This window comes from Siphateles boraxobius, unplaced genomic scaffold, assembly GCF_051911475.1.
Source record: "Siphateles boraxobius isolate OS27281-9 unplaced genomic scaffold, OSU_SipBor_1 9, whole genome shotgun sequence".
NCBI lineage: Eukaryota > Metazoa > Chordata > Actinopteri > Cypriniformes > Leuciscidae > Siphateles > Siphateles boraxobius.
In genome coordinates, this window is record NW_027509219.1 from 22,177,470 (window position 1) to 22,195,663 (window position 18,194).

General features: G+C 37.6%; 1 protein-coding gene across 2 annotated transcripts; it reads right to left on the bottom strand.

Moving 5' to 3' along the window:
* Positions 1-1,381: 1,381 nt before the first annotated feature.
* Positions 1,382-17,599, bottom strand: slc16a4 (solute carrier family 16 member 4). 2 transcript variants are annotated; one of them, XM_077223401.1, is made up of 12 exons: positions 17,448-17,599; positions 17,239-17,376; positions 16,603-16,723; positions 15,489-15,596; positions 12,239-12,371; positions 12,014-12,146; positions 11,796-11,939; positions 11,545-11,706; positions 10,755-11,330; positions 6,367-6,578; positions 4,466-4,559; positions 1,382-3,557 (listed from the first exon to the last, which is right to left on the bottom strand). In XM_077223401.1, the coding sequence occupies exons 4-12, from the start codon at positions 15,509-15,511 to the stop codon at positions 3,352-3,354; spliced, it is 1,683 nt and encodes a 560-aa protein (XP_077079516.1). In that variant the 5' UTR covers positions 15,512-15,596; positions 16,603-16,723; positions 17,239-17,376; positions 17,448-17,599; the 3' UTR covers positions 1,382-3,351. The 2 variants fall into 2 exon arrangements, with proteins under 2 accessions (XP_077079516.1, XP_077079515.1); XM_077223400.1 differs by having other exon boundaries at positions 17,239-17,542.
* Between the last annotated feature and the right edge of the window lie 595 nt (positions 17,600-18,194).

An 18,194-nucleotide genomic window follows, 5' to 3' on the forward strand; every position in this document is an offset into this window, starting at 1 on the left:
ATGTTCAGTTAAGCATTGAGAGAATACCATGGCAGTGATGAAAATGAGTTCTCTCAGTCCATGGCAGTCAGCTGTGGTCTCTTATGTTTTCTCTTGTGTCTTCACCACAGTTCTGACTGACTGGCCTGTCTTCTGATGCTATGGAATGGGCCTGGTAACTCGGTAACCGTAGGTCTCCACGGTAACACTCAAGCCCCTCCTCTGGCCTCATTTGCATAATCTCTTTGTGTAGTCCTGGCACATTTCCCTCCCCACTTTTCCAAGCAATGAAAAGACCATATTAAGTCTGACAGTCCAAAACATTAGCTCATTGTTCCTGGTTGTAGCTTAGTTCTCTCCATAAGCTACCACATGATGACTATAAAACTATTTCAGGCCTCACAAGAGGCTTTCTACCCTCTGATCTTAATAAGAATGACCTTACTACTCTGAGTCATTATTGGAAACTCAAATAATTAAATGTGCAAACTGAAAACAGCCAGAATTAGCTTTTTTAGAAAGTTAATTCTAAACTATTATACATGTACTAATCATTATAGAGGAGAGTGATCATTGAAATTCTTCATAAATCTGTTTTACAACAGTATAATGTTGATGCCATAGGTGACCTCTCTGCATCCTCCGCTGTTATAACTTAATTTTAACAACGACTATCCTTATAGCAAGTATATATGCTGAAATATTTGTTTTACCGATGTGCTGAACTGAATTGGTTCTAGGTAGACAGATCTATATCTGCTGAGAGAAACTGTTAGATGGTTTGTTATTGATTATAAACCTTTGATTAGTTTTTCACGTTTTCTTTTATGCATGTAATTAATGAGATTTTGCTACACCTTTTTATCTGCTGTTTTGGTGTCTACAGAACATCAGTGTTGCATTGTGGGTATCCATCCATCAGTGATTAAACACGAAATAGTCTCTCATCATGGCTCACATTTCTGTAAGTACAAGTTAATTTTGTTTTAATCTAAGCATTTTTTTCTCTCTCCATATTTTAGAATTGAGTAGGTTCATAAGACTAATGGGTGCTAATGATTTCTTGTGATACAATATTTTACATGTTTTATATTAGAGTAATGATGCATTAAAAATGTAAATACTGCCTACCATTGTTGTATGTACTACATTGTGTTCTCAATAAAGATATTTTTTACACAACTTTGTTTTGATTTTGATTTTACACATGAAAAAATACAATATTTTTTTCAGAAAGCTAATAATTAAAATAATTAATGTACTTCAGACAGTTGCATTTTAAAGATCATAGTATATTAGTACATTCTGATTTGAAGATAAACTGTTTTCTTTTATTTTTTCCTCATGGGGAAAAAGGAGAACATTTCTCGGGTATCAAACAAATGTTTTACAGAAAACCCAGTTGCTTTGTCAAATTTACTGCGGGCTTTAATTGCAGTCATGTAAATCTTAACAGCTGTGAGCATTGTCGACAAAATAATTATTCAAAACCTTCAGAAATAGTAAAAAAAAAATCAACAACAACAACAACAACAAAAAAAACACTTTCAGTTAATAAACCCAATACCAGCATAATGCAATCACAATTCCAACATTACTTAAGTCTGTCATTGACAATAATAGTGTTATTGTGTCCCCTTATTCACCCAAAAATTAATATTCTGTCATCATTTACTCTGATGTTGTTCTAAACATGTATGAGTTTTTTTGTGCTGTAGAACACAAAGAAAGATATTTTGAAAAATGTTGGTTTCTGGTGCCCATTCACTTCCATAGTTTTTTTTACTTTGGAAGTCAACGGGGTCCATCAACTGTTTGGTTAAAACATTCTTCAAAATATCTTTGTGTTCAGCAGAAGAAAGAAACTTGTACCGGTTTGGAACAACTTGAGGGCGAGTAAATGATGACAGATTTTTCATTTTTGGGTGAACTATACCTTTAACTGTCTTTAAGGCTAGTTTTTTAAACAATTTATACAACATTAGCAAAACATTTCTAACCCATTTCTCCAAAGAAACTTGCTTTTATTAAACAACTAAGAGTGATAAAGAAATGCTTTCTGCAAAAAAAAAAAAATAATTAGTGGCCAGATTGTGGTCTGTTCTTATCTTTGTGATGTGCTTATTTGTTAAATGTTCACAGTTGTGCGTATCTTGTTCATTCTTGTTAAGAAATACGGTTTGTATTTACTTGCTGATGAAAGAGCTAGACATTCCAGAACATGGATTGCCTGTTAATTGATACAACATTCCAGTAGCAGTACATCATTAGTGCCTCTAGAGGGCAACAGCTCACACAGAACTTCTTGAGAGAACTGTAATGTGAGCAGTAACTAGATTGTATTTCTATAAACAAAGGACATGTTCAAAGGCATCGATTGATAAATTATATTTCTATTGCATCTTTGGCTCTCATTACATGATATTTAGCACAGTCATTGTGTAAAAAGGCAAATAGTGGCGATAAACATAGTGCACTGTAGATTACCCAGCAAAACCTAAAAATAAAAAATGACAACAAGTATGAAGGATTTGCACTTTCGAGAAACTCTCCACATAAAGGCTCACCATCTGGGCCTCTTGTACAGGTACACATGAACCCACTAGCCAAATGACCTAATTCTTGCAACACTTGGCTCATTAGCATCAGAAGAATATTCAGTTGTTCCAGCAAATCTCTTGGTTGTTGTCAGTACTGAATGACAGTGTGACTGGTTTGGCACCAGTGAGAAGAAAAGTCCATGTCTGGAATATTATGCCCCCAAATGTATTCCAGTTGGGGCACTGACGGCAAAACAAAATCCATGTTGTTTTCAGTTATTGTACCATTATGGTCATTTACACAGCTTCATAGCAACTGATACACATCAACAGACATGAACAGGCATTAAAGGCTCAAAATGGGACTCAGCCGTCTTAGGCTTAATGCATAGACCCATCACCATCTCACAAAATACCCTTATTTTAGTTCTAGTTTATTTGCCTAAGTGAGTAAAATGTTTTTGAGGAACTTTCTAATGAAAGAAGATCCTGATTCATAATGTGCTGGAAAATAAATGCTTATGTGGTGATGAAGACTCTTCATTTTGTTCTTGTGCTGATTTGATTGTCATTAAAGACTGCGGTGAGGGAAACGGATATATTATTTGTTTATATATCAAACCAATTCAACAAAATCCATTTTCATTCACCCACTAACAAAATAGTTTGCATTGTAGTGTCCTCAAGCATTCATTTATTGGTCTCTATATTCAAATGAACATGCATTTGCTTGCCACACTGTGGTCCCGCCAAATGTTCAGGTCAGGTCCTCTTCCGATCAGAACCACATGACATGGTGGAAAGTAAAATGGCTTTGAGTTTATTTCCTTTATTATACAACACCATTCCTCTGAGGCGACGGGCAGAAACAGCCTTTATTCCACATCAATTCTTCACTCATCGTCTCCAGCTGTTTCTTTCGGGCATGCCAGCGTCTCGCCAGAGGCTCGAGAAAAAGAGAAACTGATGATAACAGGTAACACGCACCTGCCAGGTAGAAGGAGCAGTCGTAGGTCTGTGTGTAGTCATACAGGAAGCCTTCAGGGAAAACGCAATGCGTTAGACATATATTAAACATTTGGCAGAAGTAATGTTTTCCTTAAATAGAAGTCGATGAAGAAAACAAGGAAAAAAGACTTTAGGTTTTATTTTTTTTTACTTTCCCTTGCAAGATACATTTGCGAACAATCAGTAACCTAACACTTAAGATGTTGGACAGATGGAGAAATTTTTTTACACTTTCCACCCCAGAATCTCCCACACCTGTTTTCTGACTGGATACGCTTTTAAAACGACGGCTAGTTTTCGCTACGCAGGCAAAACCGGGTCAAGTCCGGAAAGGTCTTGGGTAGGATAGAAAAATCAGTTTTGCTTCCCTAGCTGCTCATTATTTTTGGTAGGCTGAGGGATTGTGGAAGGGGGCCCTGACAAGATGGTTCATGTTAGCATAACTGTAACAGAGTTCAGGGCAAGGTCTATACTCGCCTTCCTAAAGAGGCCCCTCTGCAAGACTTGTATTTCCAAGAATTGTCCCTCGCTTTACAGCTGTTCTACATAAGGAGATTCTGTATTGGGATTTATTACTGAATATTGCTAATAAAAAGCATCAAATAAGACAAATAAATATATGTTCTATAATCCTGAAAGTAGCCTGAAGTATTATGATGAAAAAGTGCCAAAAGTCATTTCAATCTAACCAGACAGGTCATCCTATTTTTAGATGGGTTAACATGTCTCCCATCTGTAACCCACTTAAATTGGAATATGAAACTAAATGACCGCAGTGTCCCTCAAGCCACACACACAGAAGCAGGCTTGTCTTACACATTATCAAGACTGGCCAAGACTTTCCAAAGCTGCAGGTTATTTTCGTGAGACATCAAGACTGCATGTACCTATTGATGCTTGTATGATCTAGTCATGGAGCTCATTCAAACTCCACATACCTGCAAGAGGAGGACCTGTGAGACAGCCAAGCCCCACAAAGAACATTGAGAACCCCATCGAGTTGTTCAGTTTTTCAGAACCCACCAAGTCCACCTGGAAAACGCAGACAGGAAAATTAATGATGTTTATGACAGATGACATGACAGATTATGACTTCTCTGACTAGGCCAGAAGAAATGGAGCTTTGGTTAGCAAACTTTTTGAAATGAAAAATAGACGAAGTTTAAAAAGCACAGTAAACCCCACATTCTTATATTTATAAATACACTTCTTTTCCCCAAAGAATTATATATAAAAAAATGTTTTATCGATCCTAAAAATGCTCTATCTTTATCTAAAATTTTGCATTATATCAAAATGAATGTCCATTTCATACACTAGAGCAACATTATATATATTAAACACACACAGCTATGCGCACACACACACACACACACATATGTGTGTGTGTGTGTGTGTGTGTGTGTGTGTGTGTGTGTGTGTGTGTGTGTGTGTGTGTGTGTGTGTGTGTGTGTGTGTGTGTGTGTGTGTGTGTGTGTGTGTGTGTGTATAGCCTTGTGGTGGATTATTGGACTATATTGCAATTCAATCATTATTAAACAGTAATTCAGAATAATTTTTTCAGCATCATTACTCCAGTCTTTAGTGTCAGATGTTCCTTCAGAAATCATTCTAATATGATTATTTGGTTCACTTTTACAATCATAATAGAACAGCTGATGTGCATTTCACATTGGGCAAGTAATGACGTTGTGTTGACACACAAATGGTATTTTCTTTTTTGGTTTTTGCTTTCTTGAGGTTCAGGGAGGTCACTTTTTCTGTTCAAAGCAATGTTCAACATAACTACTTTTTTAATTCAACAAGCAATACTCATTTAATGTCTATGCATGTTTCGCAAAAGACTGTTTTCCTCCAGGGTCTTTTTCTGATTCACTGAAAGTGTTTCCATAGGTTGTGAAAATATTTGAAAGGTAAAACCTAAGATTCCTTCCAGAGGAACGGGTGCACTGCAGTGCTGACTGTCAATCTGTCCCTCTCTCATTACACTACCCTGCACAGTATTACAGCACAAGAACTCAATGTCTCAATACTTAGAAAGGTACGGAGACCTTTTCTGGAGCACATTTAATAAAAGTGAAGGAAGCAACACTCAGTACTAGGAGGTCCTCAAACCCTTCCAACCAGTCCTTTCAAAACTTTTCAGTTCAAAACATTACATAATACAAAAATGAATAAGACAGCAATTTGCTACATTTCTACAGTAACACTATATTGACATATATACTGAATCTAAAAATTGAAAAATACTATCAAAATCAATTAGATGTACCAGAACACCCACACAGGTGTTAGTCTTTCAATTTTATTACTATCAATACAAAAATGTCAGTACGAAATTATTCCGAAGGAGTCCCATTTTGTACAGATGGTAATGAAATCGAAAGACTAACACTTTTGTATGTGTTCAGCTACATCTAATTGTTTTGATAGTATTTAATTTTTTAGATTCTGAATTTATTTTAATACGGTATTACTGTAGAAATATAGAAAATTGCAGTCTTATTCATTTTTGTATAATGTAAACTTAAGTTCAACAGTTTTTAAGAAAAGTATTTAAACATTGGCCTGTAAAAGTATTTAAACATTAACCTGTATGTACATAGAGTTGGCGGTGTTTGTGTCGAAGTGAGAGAACAATTCATGAAATTTGAAATCTGTCATCATTGATTGCGTTTTGTTCCAAAGCAATGACAAATGATCTACAGTTTATCATAGACTGCTGTTATGTTCACTGGTGAAGAGTTTTGTCAAAAACGATTGTCAAAAACTGTAATGTCCATATCATAACTACTCAGTTTATACAGTTTATATTCAGTTTATAACTGCCAGTACTCACCAGCACAGGAAGTAGTAGGGCCATGTACCCCCCACAAAAGATGGCAAAGAAGATAGCGTAGACCATGAGCAAGATGTAGGAGGTGGCCAGAGGGGAGAGAAGATTGACCACACCACACAGGATCAGATAGGCCTTATGGCAGTGATATTTGTGAACTAGATTCCTGTCTGTCACCCAACCAGATGCAAGCTGGGACACCGTCTCTGTTATACCTGTGAGACAGAAAAGGCGCTGAACTGATGGGCTGAAAATGGACCACTTATTGTTGGGTTCTTCAAAGGTTTTATGCTTATACAGTATTGAAGTATTATATTAAGCCACTAGCAGATGGCAACACATTAATGAGTGAGCTTAAAAGTTGTGCTAAAATGAAAAGATTTTCTCCTTTGAATACATCTGAATTTGGTCAACCATCATCAGGCATCACTGCAGCTTGGTATCTTATAGTATTACCTCACCCTCATGTTGTTCCAAACCCGTTTGACCTCTTTTCAGTATGCAAATGAGGGCTGTGACTGTCAAGACGCAAAATGACAAAAATCACCCTAAAGGTGTAATGACAGTGATCTAAATGACTATATGTATATATTTCAAGTCATTCATTCAATCCTTTCCATTTGTGAGGATTAAAGAAATGAATTCTTCTATTCATCAAGGATGCATTACATTGATCAATAGTGACAGTAAAAACTTTTATAACATTACAAAATATTTCTATTTTAAATAATTGCTGTTCTTTTCTTGAGCATCAAATCCGCAGAGAATGATTTCTGAAGGATCATGTGAGACTGAAAGCTAACTAATGGCCGCTGATACATTACCTTTTAAAATATATTAAAATAGAACACAATTTATATTAATATTTTACAATATTTCGTACTGTATTTTTGATCATCAAATAAATGCAGCCTTGAGAGTATGAGACTTTAATTTTTAAAATTTTAATTTAAAAAAATGTTCCCATCCCAAACATCGGGTCTAACAAGAAATAATGAAGTGCTTAGCATACTGTCAGTTAATTGCTTTTAGCCTCTGGCAGAATCTATATTTCAGTTCAAAGAGTGACAGAAGAACAGAAGTAATGATAACAGCTTAGTTATTTTGTGGCGTCCTGTACAAAGCGTTCAGTGCTGGTTTGTATTTGCTGTTGTCTGTGATTGCGTGTCCGTATGCTGCAGAGTTTTATTGAACAGTCTAGGAAAAGACCTGATGCAGCACTATTGCAGATTCATACATACGCAACAGATCCAAAGTGTGACACTCACTGCTGACATGCAGACTGAGACTGCCACAGTTTATTGGATGTATAAAAAATGCACATATGCCCCATACATTGGATCATATTTATCCTGTAATTCATTCATAATCTCTCAAGTAACGAAATGTTTACACAAAAACCTAGAGGTGTTGGCATGATCAACCATACTGACCAGGGCCGTTTCCCAAAAGCATCCTAAGCCTAAATTGAACTTAGAACAATTGCCACCAATGGTCTCTAAGATCAACTTAGGCTAAAGATGCTTTTGGGAAACACAGCCCAGCTCATGTACAACTGATGGCTTGAGCTGATGCTGCAGTTCATGCACATGTGGGGTCATTTATTGCTGGCCAGACATAAAACAAAACAGCTGCTCAATGTTTGCGTGTCCTCGGTGCGCCACTAAAGGATATATCCTGGTGTGCCCCGCTTGGACCCGAAGACATTTTGTGCATTGTTTGTGTGTTTAAATCCCAGCAGGGCCATTGAGTTTCACAGCTGTTCCTGTCATGCATTGTACAATGAAACTTCAATACAAAATCTCTGTGACAGAACGTAGCAAACTGCCTTTAAATGGAGGAGCCTAGTCCACAAAACTCTGTAGTGTATAGGGGGACTTTCACCAGGGTAATCGGGCATGTGACAGGTGTTTGTGTCTTTGTGTACTTCATCCAGTCGACACAAAAGGACTGGACGAATGCAATGTCCCCACTACATCAAAGGCGGACAATAGGCCCTCACTGAGGTACAGAGAGTCCAAATGCATGTCCGATCGCTACTAGCTCATTAAAACACAAAACGTGCTTGGCTCGTCTCCTCACCCTCTTTTGTCCGCATTGCTGTCTCGTTGGCAAGCCACACAATATCAGGCACTTTAGAACTGGGCACAGAACTACCAAGCTTCGCGTCAGCTACTTGGGCTGTTGCTTAGCGACTTTCCTCAGCTCGCCGACTGTGTGTGACCTGCCACGAGGAGGTGAGCTTTAGTTCCCTGCTCACCCTGCCTGATGTGAAAACTGCTAAGTGCAGGTGGGAGGGGGTGGGGGATATGAGACGTTTGGAATACGCATGTAATATATTCACACTGAAAATTCCCAAAAGAAAAAGTGCACTTTAAATACTCAGCACTTAATTAATCGAAAAAGTGTGAAATGTTGAACACTATTCTCTCAAGTTCAATAGCGGAGGGGGTGGGGCTATAAGACTCTAATGCTGGATTACAAAATAACCATATCTAATTCATTCACTAAACGTTAGAGTATTCTGTAAATAACTATTTTTCAAAAACAAAGATTATTGGAGTACATTTTACAAGAAAATGCTTTTTCAGTGTTTCTACTTTCAAATTTCATGTTTATTTCAATGTGCTTGCCGTACTTGCCGTTTCTTGTTAATTATTTGTGAAACTTACTAGCAACAGTTTAAATCGGGCAAAACAGAAAATGGCAAAATGAAATGAAATACAGTGGCTTCAAAAAGTATTTGGACACTTCAAATTTTTAAAACAAATGGCATGCTAAACATTTCCCTTTGAGACATTTTTGGAGTGATTTATGAATTTAAAAAAGCTTTGCTTGAATGTGTGCTTGTGCAGTATTTAAAATAAATTATATTTGGTTTTATATTTTGTCATATTATTTAGAGACATTCATACATTTTAGGTGAGACTCTGAAAAGTGACTTTTTGGCTTACTATATAAGGTAGGGATACACGATTGCCTTTTATTCTTAATTTATTTTCACAAAATAGTTAATTTTATTACTGGTCATTTGGTCAGTTATCAGCTATAACATGAAAATAACCAACAGCTTATCATATCGGTCAGAATTTTATTTAAAAATTAAAATAGGGCCTGGCACGTTAAAAACGACAACAGACATGTTGTGAAAAGAGAGCCTTCATCAGTGCGTGCATTAAAACATACATATAATTAATAAGGGGTTGCATGTTTAGATTACTAAATGTCCTGAAAAAATGTTTGTGGGCGTGGGATGTAAGGGAGTATTCGTTACTACTATCTTTTGGTAAAGAAATGTAATTGATTGAAAAAAAGCATGTTTGAGTAAACTCATTTGAGTAAATTTTCATTCACTACGGCATTTTTGATAGGGCACTTACAAGCCCCCTGGTTTTAGCCACTGGGCCAAAGTTCATTATTTATGTAAGAGAACTCATTGCATAACACTGCAGATTTTAAACTGCTCACAAATAATTAATGTGAAGTTGGCTGTGTTTGCATCAACCCTTTGAAGCCCATATGGGAGCACATCTTGCTGCAAAGCACAATGGCCTTAGTGCATCTCTCAGGTACGGCTTTATGGCTTTCCAGAAACACAGCACTGATGAAGTCAGAAAAAAAATCAGTTCTCTGGCACCGCTAATGACACGCAGTCCACTAGCACTGACATTACAGGGTCTTTTGTCTTTCAATTTTCCACAGCACAGCTCAGCAGTGCTTACATCCTATTGATTTCTTCTACTGTAACACATTATTAGTGTACAATTAAACTGTTGCAGCCAGAGAACAGCAATAACAAACATGCTGACTAGAGGACTTTTTTATGCAATAGGTAACTTTAAAAGTTAGGTAACTTTGAAAGGGAGTTAGAAAGGTAACTTAGAAAGGGAGACCGGGCTATTCCCATAGTCTGCCCCAAATTGTGGACTAGCCTTCTGTTATCTATTAGGATAATCGCTACAGAATCTCTGTTTAAAACAAAACTTGTGACACTGTCACACATGACACATGTTTTAACCACTCTATATATTAAATAAAACCTACCTTTTACAGAAGGCTTATATTATGTGAGTCTTTCTGAGCTTGTTTTATGTATGTAAAATGTCTATGTGTGCAATTTTATTTTATTGTTTTGATTGGTGTTGTTTTTACAATTTTGTACAGCACAATGGTCAGCGACAGTTGTTTTATTGTGCTATATAAATAAACTAAAACTAAACTTTTTAATAAGAATCTTCATGTAACCTTTGTCCCCAAACCTTTATCTATATTTTACTCGCTAATGCAGAATTAATTCTGTAAAAAGCACTTTAATCTTAAAATAGATGACAGTGGGAAAACAAAACTCTAGTGTTACATACTGTAGGTTGGTCATAGGTAATTTGACTCACCAGCCACAGAGATGATGAAGGAAGCATCCATGGGGTCGATGCCCAGGTTCCGGGCCCTTGCAGACAAATGGAAGTAAGGGATAAAATAAGCCAGCTGACTGAAGACTAGCGACCAGGTGTAGATGCAAAAGAAAGGGTTCTTCAACAGCGAGAAGTCCAGTACTTTTTGGGGGTTTTCAGGAAGAGTTTCTGTTTTGCTGTTCTCAAGTAACGCACCCACAGGAGAAACCCCATTCACCTCGGGGGACGTTTTAACTTGGCTGCCATCCGTTCCGTTCACCCCATTCTGGATGGATTTTTTGAGTTCCGGATGTGGAAGACTGTTCTGCTCATGAGCTGGGTTCTCTATTATAAGTGTGTCCCTGTGATTGGTGGATGAGCTGTCCATTTTGGAAGTGCCATTGGACACAGGCGTGTTGCCATTCATATTGTTCTTAAGAGGATCTTTCTCTGACCCAGCCTGATGAAGGGTGGAGTTTGACATGGGTGAAGCTGGAGGTCTTACGTTAATGGGCCGCAAAAGCATCCCGGAAGCCACAAGGTTCAGCATCAAACCTCCCAAAATCAACAGAGCTCCTAAAGACAGAACAAAAAAGGAATTGACACTTTTAATCAGCAAGGATTTGTTAAATTACTACAAAATTACAGTAAAGACATTTATAATGTTACACAAGAAAGATGTCTAATTCAAATAAATGCAGTTCTCCAAACTTTCTGTCTCCTCAAAGAATCCTGAAAAAAAATCCATTACATTACAATTTTTATAATAATGCAGCCGAAAGCCAATTACCCTGCCAAGCATATTGATCCAAAAGCAGCTGAGTGAAAGGAGCGAGGGCAAAGGTCAGACCCATGCCAGAGCGTCCAATAGAATATGCAGTTGCCAGTCTCTTTCGGAAATAGGTCACTGTTACAACAGATGTTGCCTGATAAAGAAGAGCAAACCCGAGACCTGGAAAAATCAAAGTTTTGTAGATTACTTTTTGCATGATAACCCTCCAATATTTAACTTTGGTTTATAAAACGTAACAAAATACTCACCAACAACTAACCCCATGCTAATGTAAAGGTAGATCACGCTGGTGGCAAATATGCTGGAGAGAAAGCCGGTGCTGACTAAAAGTGCCCCCACTATGGAGGTAACCCTATTCCCCAGCTTGGCACAGGCCACCGAGGCCAATGGACCTAACGGGTCACAAACAAAGTTAATGACCTGTCATATTGAACCTTTGGTTCAAAGGTTTCTATGGTGACCGTACCTCCGGAGAGCCTGAGGCTGGACATTATGGATCCAATCCAGCTGATGCTCTCGGACGAGCCTCCAAACTCATCCTGCAGTGCCACAAAGAAGATACCAAAACTCTTCAATGTACCCATCACCAACACATTCACCTGAAAAGACACCAGAAGATTTTAGCTTGATACAAAACACTTCAGTTGTATCATAACAAAGAAGCTCTAACTCAAAGTACAAAATGACATACCAGAAAACAATGCAGAACCACCATCCAACCCCAACCGCCATCTGGTGGGTCCACATACACAACCTCATTCTTTTCATTCTTCATGGCCTTGGCTTTTTCTTCATTGCATGAGGTTTTGGCAGCCTTGCCATCACTGGAACATTATCACATCCACTTAATACATTTAATACACTTACCCCCAGTTTCACAGACAAGGCTTAAGCCTAGTCCAGACTAAAATGCATGTTTGAGCTGTTTTACCTGAAAGCAGCTTGCACTGAGATATCTTAAAACATGTCAGGGCCATTGTTTTGTCTCAAGAGGCACATCAGTAATGTTTTTTCTAAAGCATATTTATAAAAGCTACTTAAATGACCTAATTGATCTAAGATTTAATCCTGGCTTAATCTAAACCCTGTCTGTGAAACCAGGCCGTAATACAATACATCCACTAGTAAGAGATAAAGTTTCATAAGTATCATGAGACTGTTCACAGTGTCAGTCCAAATCCATTTCAGTCTGACTGCTCTACTCATATTTCACGTAGTTTATGTCACTTTCTTTCCATTTAAAATGTAAAGATGTCAGACATTGTTACAGTAAATGCACTGAAAGTACCTGCAGAAACAAGGTTGTATTGTTGCAAAGTGCCGGTCGGGCAGAAAATTACATACAAGACATGTTGAATTTTTTTTCAATTCAACAGCAAAGTGGAAGGGTTCACAAAAAGATGTTGTCTTATTTACAACATGACTATGTAGCCACCGCGCTGGACTACTACGTCTACTGAGGCAGCAGCAGAATCATAGGTGGCTGCTGGTATGTGCGGCTTTTTTCCATTCTGTTGTCTCCGCCGGTCTCAAAACATGTCTTCATTTAAAGGCTATTGTAATTTTCTGCTCGACTGGCACTAGCATGTTTCCTATAACAACGTCTAATATGTTCTCTGTGACTCGAGAAAGCTACGTAAACCACGCAAAATCCGATTAGAGCGACCAAACTGAAACAGACTTTTAGAAATGCGATTTGAATCGGATTGTGGCTCAAAACAGATTTCATGTGATTTCTCGCGTTTAACTTGCTAAACGTGATTGGGTTCCAAACAGACATGCATAAAGATCAGATTTGGACTGACAGTCTGAACGAGGCTAAATATTTTAGGCTCCTGTTAATTTATAATTTATATTAAAAAAGGGCTTCTTTGAACAGATTAGGTAATTTACATAAACAGGTTCAATGAAAACAAAGACAAATGTACCAAAAATTAGTCCTTTTTTTTTTCAATAATTTGGACCCAAAAACAGTATCGCCAGCATAATGTGGTGTGATCTGCAGCTAAATATTTTCTGTTTCAGGGGGTAGTAGATTATGATGACATCAGTAGTACCATGCTCTGTTTAGAGTGGTTAAAATTTGAGTAAACATGAGGATGCCACTGGTTTAATCTGGTGATCAGTATGAGATGAGGTGTTTTGGATTCAGGCCTGAGACTTCTTTATTTACAGCTGATACAGCTGAATACAATGTGTGTCTAGTACAGTGTTCAAAAAGACACAGAGAGACTGAGCGAAAGAACGGTCAAAGGGTAACGGGTTCGTTCAAACAAACACCTGGCATAAAGTTAACCAAACTGCGAGTCCCTGTGAGGAGGTGGAGGATCCTTTGAAATATTAAACAGAGATAAATGCTTGACTCAACTGTAAATACAGAGCAATGAAAGTCAGCACCACAGGTGGTTCCAGCTGAAGCAGGAACATGATGAAATTTGCTGATTTTAAAATGTATGTGTGTATATTTACCGTACACGCAACATCTGTATAGAATCATAATTTTTATTTCTTAAAGGTATAGTTTAATCTCCAAGCTCCAAAAAGCACAAAAAACACCATCAAAGCCTCATAGAAGTAGTCCATATGATGATATGATTATATTTTAAAAAAAATTAAACAATTCGATAGCTTTGCATGAGAAATAGACTAAAATTAAATTATTTATCAACTGAAGTCATGGTCACCATTCACTTTCATTGTATGAAAAGAGCAGCTTGGACATTCATACATTTCACGGTTTTGTTTCCATAGTGTGTGGAGTGTCGCAATATGACCAAGACAGCACACCACACACTAACAGGTTCCATTCACAAACAAAAAACAAGACTGTGGACATGGAAAGATCTCACAAAATCTATTGCGGTCATTAACACACATCACACCACAAGAATATCAGATAAAAAATAATCCTTAGAACCATCAAGATAATCTGAACTTTACCAAGGATTTTCGGAAGAGGAGAATTGAGCCCAAAATCGGCCTGATTATCTTTAAGTGTGTATGTTGTTAAGTGTGTATAACTTTTAAAGACAAAAACAGTTCTGGAAATTCAGTCTTTCATTCAAGAAAATAAGTGGTTTGTCTCGTTCAAGTAGTTGGCTGTTTCTTCAAGAGAAGATAGACATGTGGAGAGGCCAAAGCATGCAGAAACTGCTTAGAGGATTACAGAGCAATGAATTGGGCCAGTGTGTTGTAAGTGAAAACATTTCCTTCCATGTGCTTACCGCGGGCCACCCCGGAGTGTGTCCCCATGTGTGTGTGCTTGCATGCATGTATGCAAGATCACAAGTGTAAATGCCTCGGTTTAAGGGAAAGTGCAGGAGGTAATATTGGTTAGGTACTGTAGCAGACTACGATCCACCCTGTTCCTCACTCCGACACTTCCACTCAAAAGCCTTTTAAAAATCCAAAAATTGCATTTTTGGTAATTGCCCTAGGCAGTGAGCAATATTAGTGAAAAATGCATATAGACAAAAAGGGCGCCGTCCATAAGGCATTCTCAAGTCTTAAAGGAATAGTTGACCCAAATTCTTTCATCATTTACTCACCCTCAAGTTGTTTCAAACCTGTTCTTTCTGCTGAACACAAAGGAGGTAAATTTGAAGAATGCCAGTAACCAGACAGTTGATGGACCCCATTGACTTCCATAGTAGGAAAAACTTCTTTAAAATATCTTCTTTTGCGTTCAGCAGTAGAAATTCATACAGGTTTTAAACTACTTGAGGTTGAGTAAACGATGGCAGAATTTTCATTTTGAAGTGAACTAAAAGCAGAAACTAAACAAAACATTTTAACATCCTAAATATGACATATTCAATTTTAGAGTCCCTAACATGGAAAAGTAGAGTTGTGGATTATGACAATAACATAAAATTCACAACATCGATCAATAATGTTAGTCATGCTGATTATATAAAAGGACACTGGAATTGCAGACTCACCAGTGTTGCTCTTTTGGCAGCATAGTTGTAGCACTTGAAAATAAAGGGCCTTATTTATGTGTCATCTTCTGCATGAAGCCCAACTAGTAGATCCCGTATTTGACGAACCTGTTACACAAACTTTGTTATAACTTGCTGTGTTTTGGATCTTCCCCACACAAGAATCTGTAATCATTGGGTGTTCCAGGTGAGCGTATACTTAAAATAATTCATTTTCACAATTTTCATGCGTGCTGTCAGACGCCTGATGCAGTTAATCTTACATTCATTGTTAGAAATGTCTGACTTGGGGATCACAAGCCTTCATAACTGTGCTGACTTCTGAGGTGAAAAGGTTGAGTACTGCTTTTGGCGTAAATTTTTTACAAAATTGTAGCTGTTGGCATACCTGTGAGGAACTTTACACCCCTGTGATTGTGGAGCAGTTTTTCTTGTATTGGATTTTTGCAGGGGGTTGGTCTTTTTTTATGAGATATATCACCTTAATTCAATTCAGAATTGTATTTAAATCTATAAATCTCACTCATTTGATGAATCTGCAAATGCTATCTTGTCATTGTGACATTACAGCTAGGGGAAGGAAATCCTTGGACTTCTCCATTGATTTTCTGTATGTTTTCTAAACACATACATTCACAGAACTACGTTTCCACACATTGGCTCCCAGTGTCTTCACATCAAACATTTAGATTCTACCAAACATACACAACTTACAACAATGTAAAACATAATAGTAGGTTTGGAAAGATTGAGTAAGATTAACAGAGCATATTTCTAACTGTAAAGTGTCTTCAAGTAGCCTAGTCCTACTATGATACAACATCTCTCTTCTAGTCTACTTTATTAATTCACTGTCATTGCCATAAATGAAAACTGGCCGCGTGACTCCTAACTTTTATTTAAACAAATGTGTTGCACCCTTCAAAGATTCACATTGGGAAAGCACTGTTCAGGACATCCCACATGTCTACAACGTGATCATCCTCAAACATCAACAACATCGACGACAACTAAGTGAAGTTGTATAGTTAAACGTCTAAAAACTTAAGATTAGTTTATAATCCTATACCATGGCTCAAAACATTGGGGAAAATCACGAGGTTGTTGCACTTACCCCAAACGCCAGAGCTGATGCTGTCGCGCGCTGTCCGCAGCCGCATAGCGCTCGTGTGTGGTTCGCGCGAGCCCAGCGGCGTTCATGTGAGTGCGCGCTACTGGAGTGCAGTACTTTACACCTATCGATAGCAGTCGATGAAAAAACAATGTCATTAAACCTCTGGCATTGTACGATCAATACTTCATGTTCTGATAAAACATGTCGGGTTTTACTTTACTGTAAGTAAAGCAGGCTAACACTAAAAAAAGTTCATCCCAAATAGGTTAGCAGCTACCTGCCGTTTCACGCGCATTATGTTGCCTATCAAATTTTTCAAATAAATTAAATAATTAACAAAACAACGAAAACGCATTACATTTGCTAGCTTACAATGATTCAACTATTAATTTTAAAAGTAAATAAATTTTAAAAGTAAATAAAATTATACGTTTTTCAAGTAAAGCATCAAATAGGCTAGCCTACTTTATTTTATGACTTACTGAACACAGAAATCCATCAAAATAAAAGTTAAATAAAAAGAATTCGCTATTAAAATGACTCGTGAGAGAGACACTTAAAAAGAGAGACTATAGAAAAAATCGTTATATTTAACTTTTCGAAAAAATACGAACCATTTAAAAAATACGGACTTACCATATTTCCCGAAACGATATCAGTCAGTTTATTCCAGATTTCAATTGTTAAGACTTGATTTGTTCAGACGTTTCCTAATGCGCGCATCTGCAGTTGCGCTGCGGGCAACATCCGTGGATTCCCCGGTTACAGCCCCTCCTATGTGTTGGCATGTCTTATCAAAATCATCCCTGAACATGGCTGGACTCCCTGTGCTGGATTTCTCTTACCTTCTGAAAGTTTGCCCCTGGTCTCTGAATATCTCTTGGGTCACATCTGACCCCTTGGACCGGCACAGATCGGATGCAAAGCGCTCAGGCTGTGCAGAGCCAAATACTGGCCCCTAGTGCATTTAATGACCATGTGACCGGAACCTAGTAGTCAAGTATTGAAGTGGAACTAATTTCAGAAGCTTTCCTGAACTGTGGCTATTTGAAAGAGGTCACTACACTGTGACAGCTTCAGGGGCAAATTATGAATGCATAGGTACTAAGATAAATATCACCATGCATGGGAAAAACCCTAAAGGCAGTAATGTGAGATGCTCAGCTGGCCCTTAAAAGGTTGGTTGAAGGCAGGTTAATATTTGAGGCTGTTAGAACACGGGTAAATAGACAGGAATGAATGACAGACTGCCCTGAATGATCTAGATATTTTAATACTCTAGCAGGTAAATATTGCCATGTGTCAAGTGTCGTTCTTTAGTCAGGTCTCATTATGGCACAATGGGTCAAACCTTCCATAAAAACACCTGCTGTATTCTGAAATGTTAATAATCATACAAATATACTTTGAGAATATTTATCTGCTGACTTAAGCACACACAAACCTTCTGCAAAGTTTAGTTTATCTTGAAATTGTCAAACTATTTGGAGCTGCAATTCAGATAATATAATCTGTCCTCTCGGTTGTATATGGCATTATACAAAAAGATCCAGTGCAATTCTTTCTGTGTTTTCTCTTAATAGTCATGAATT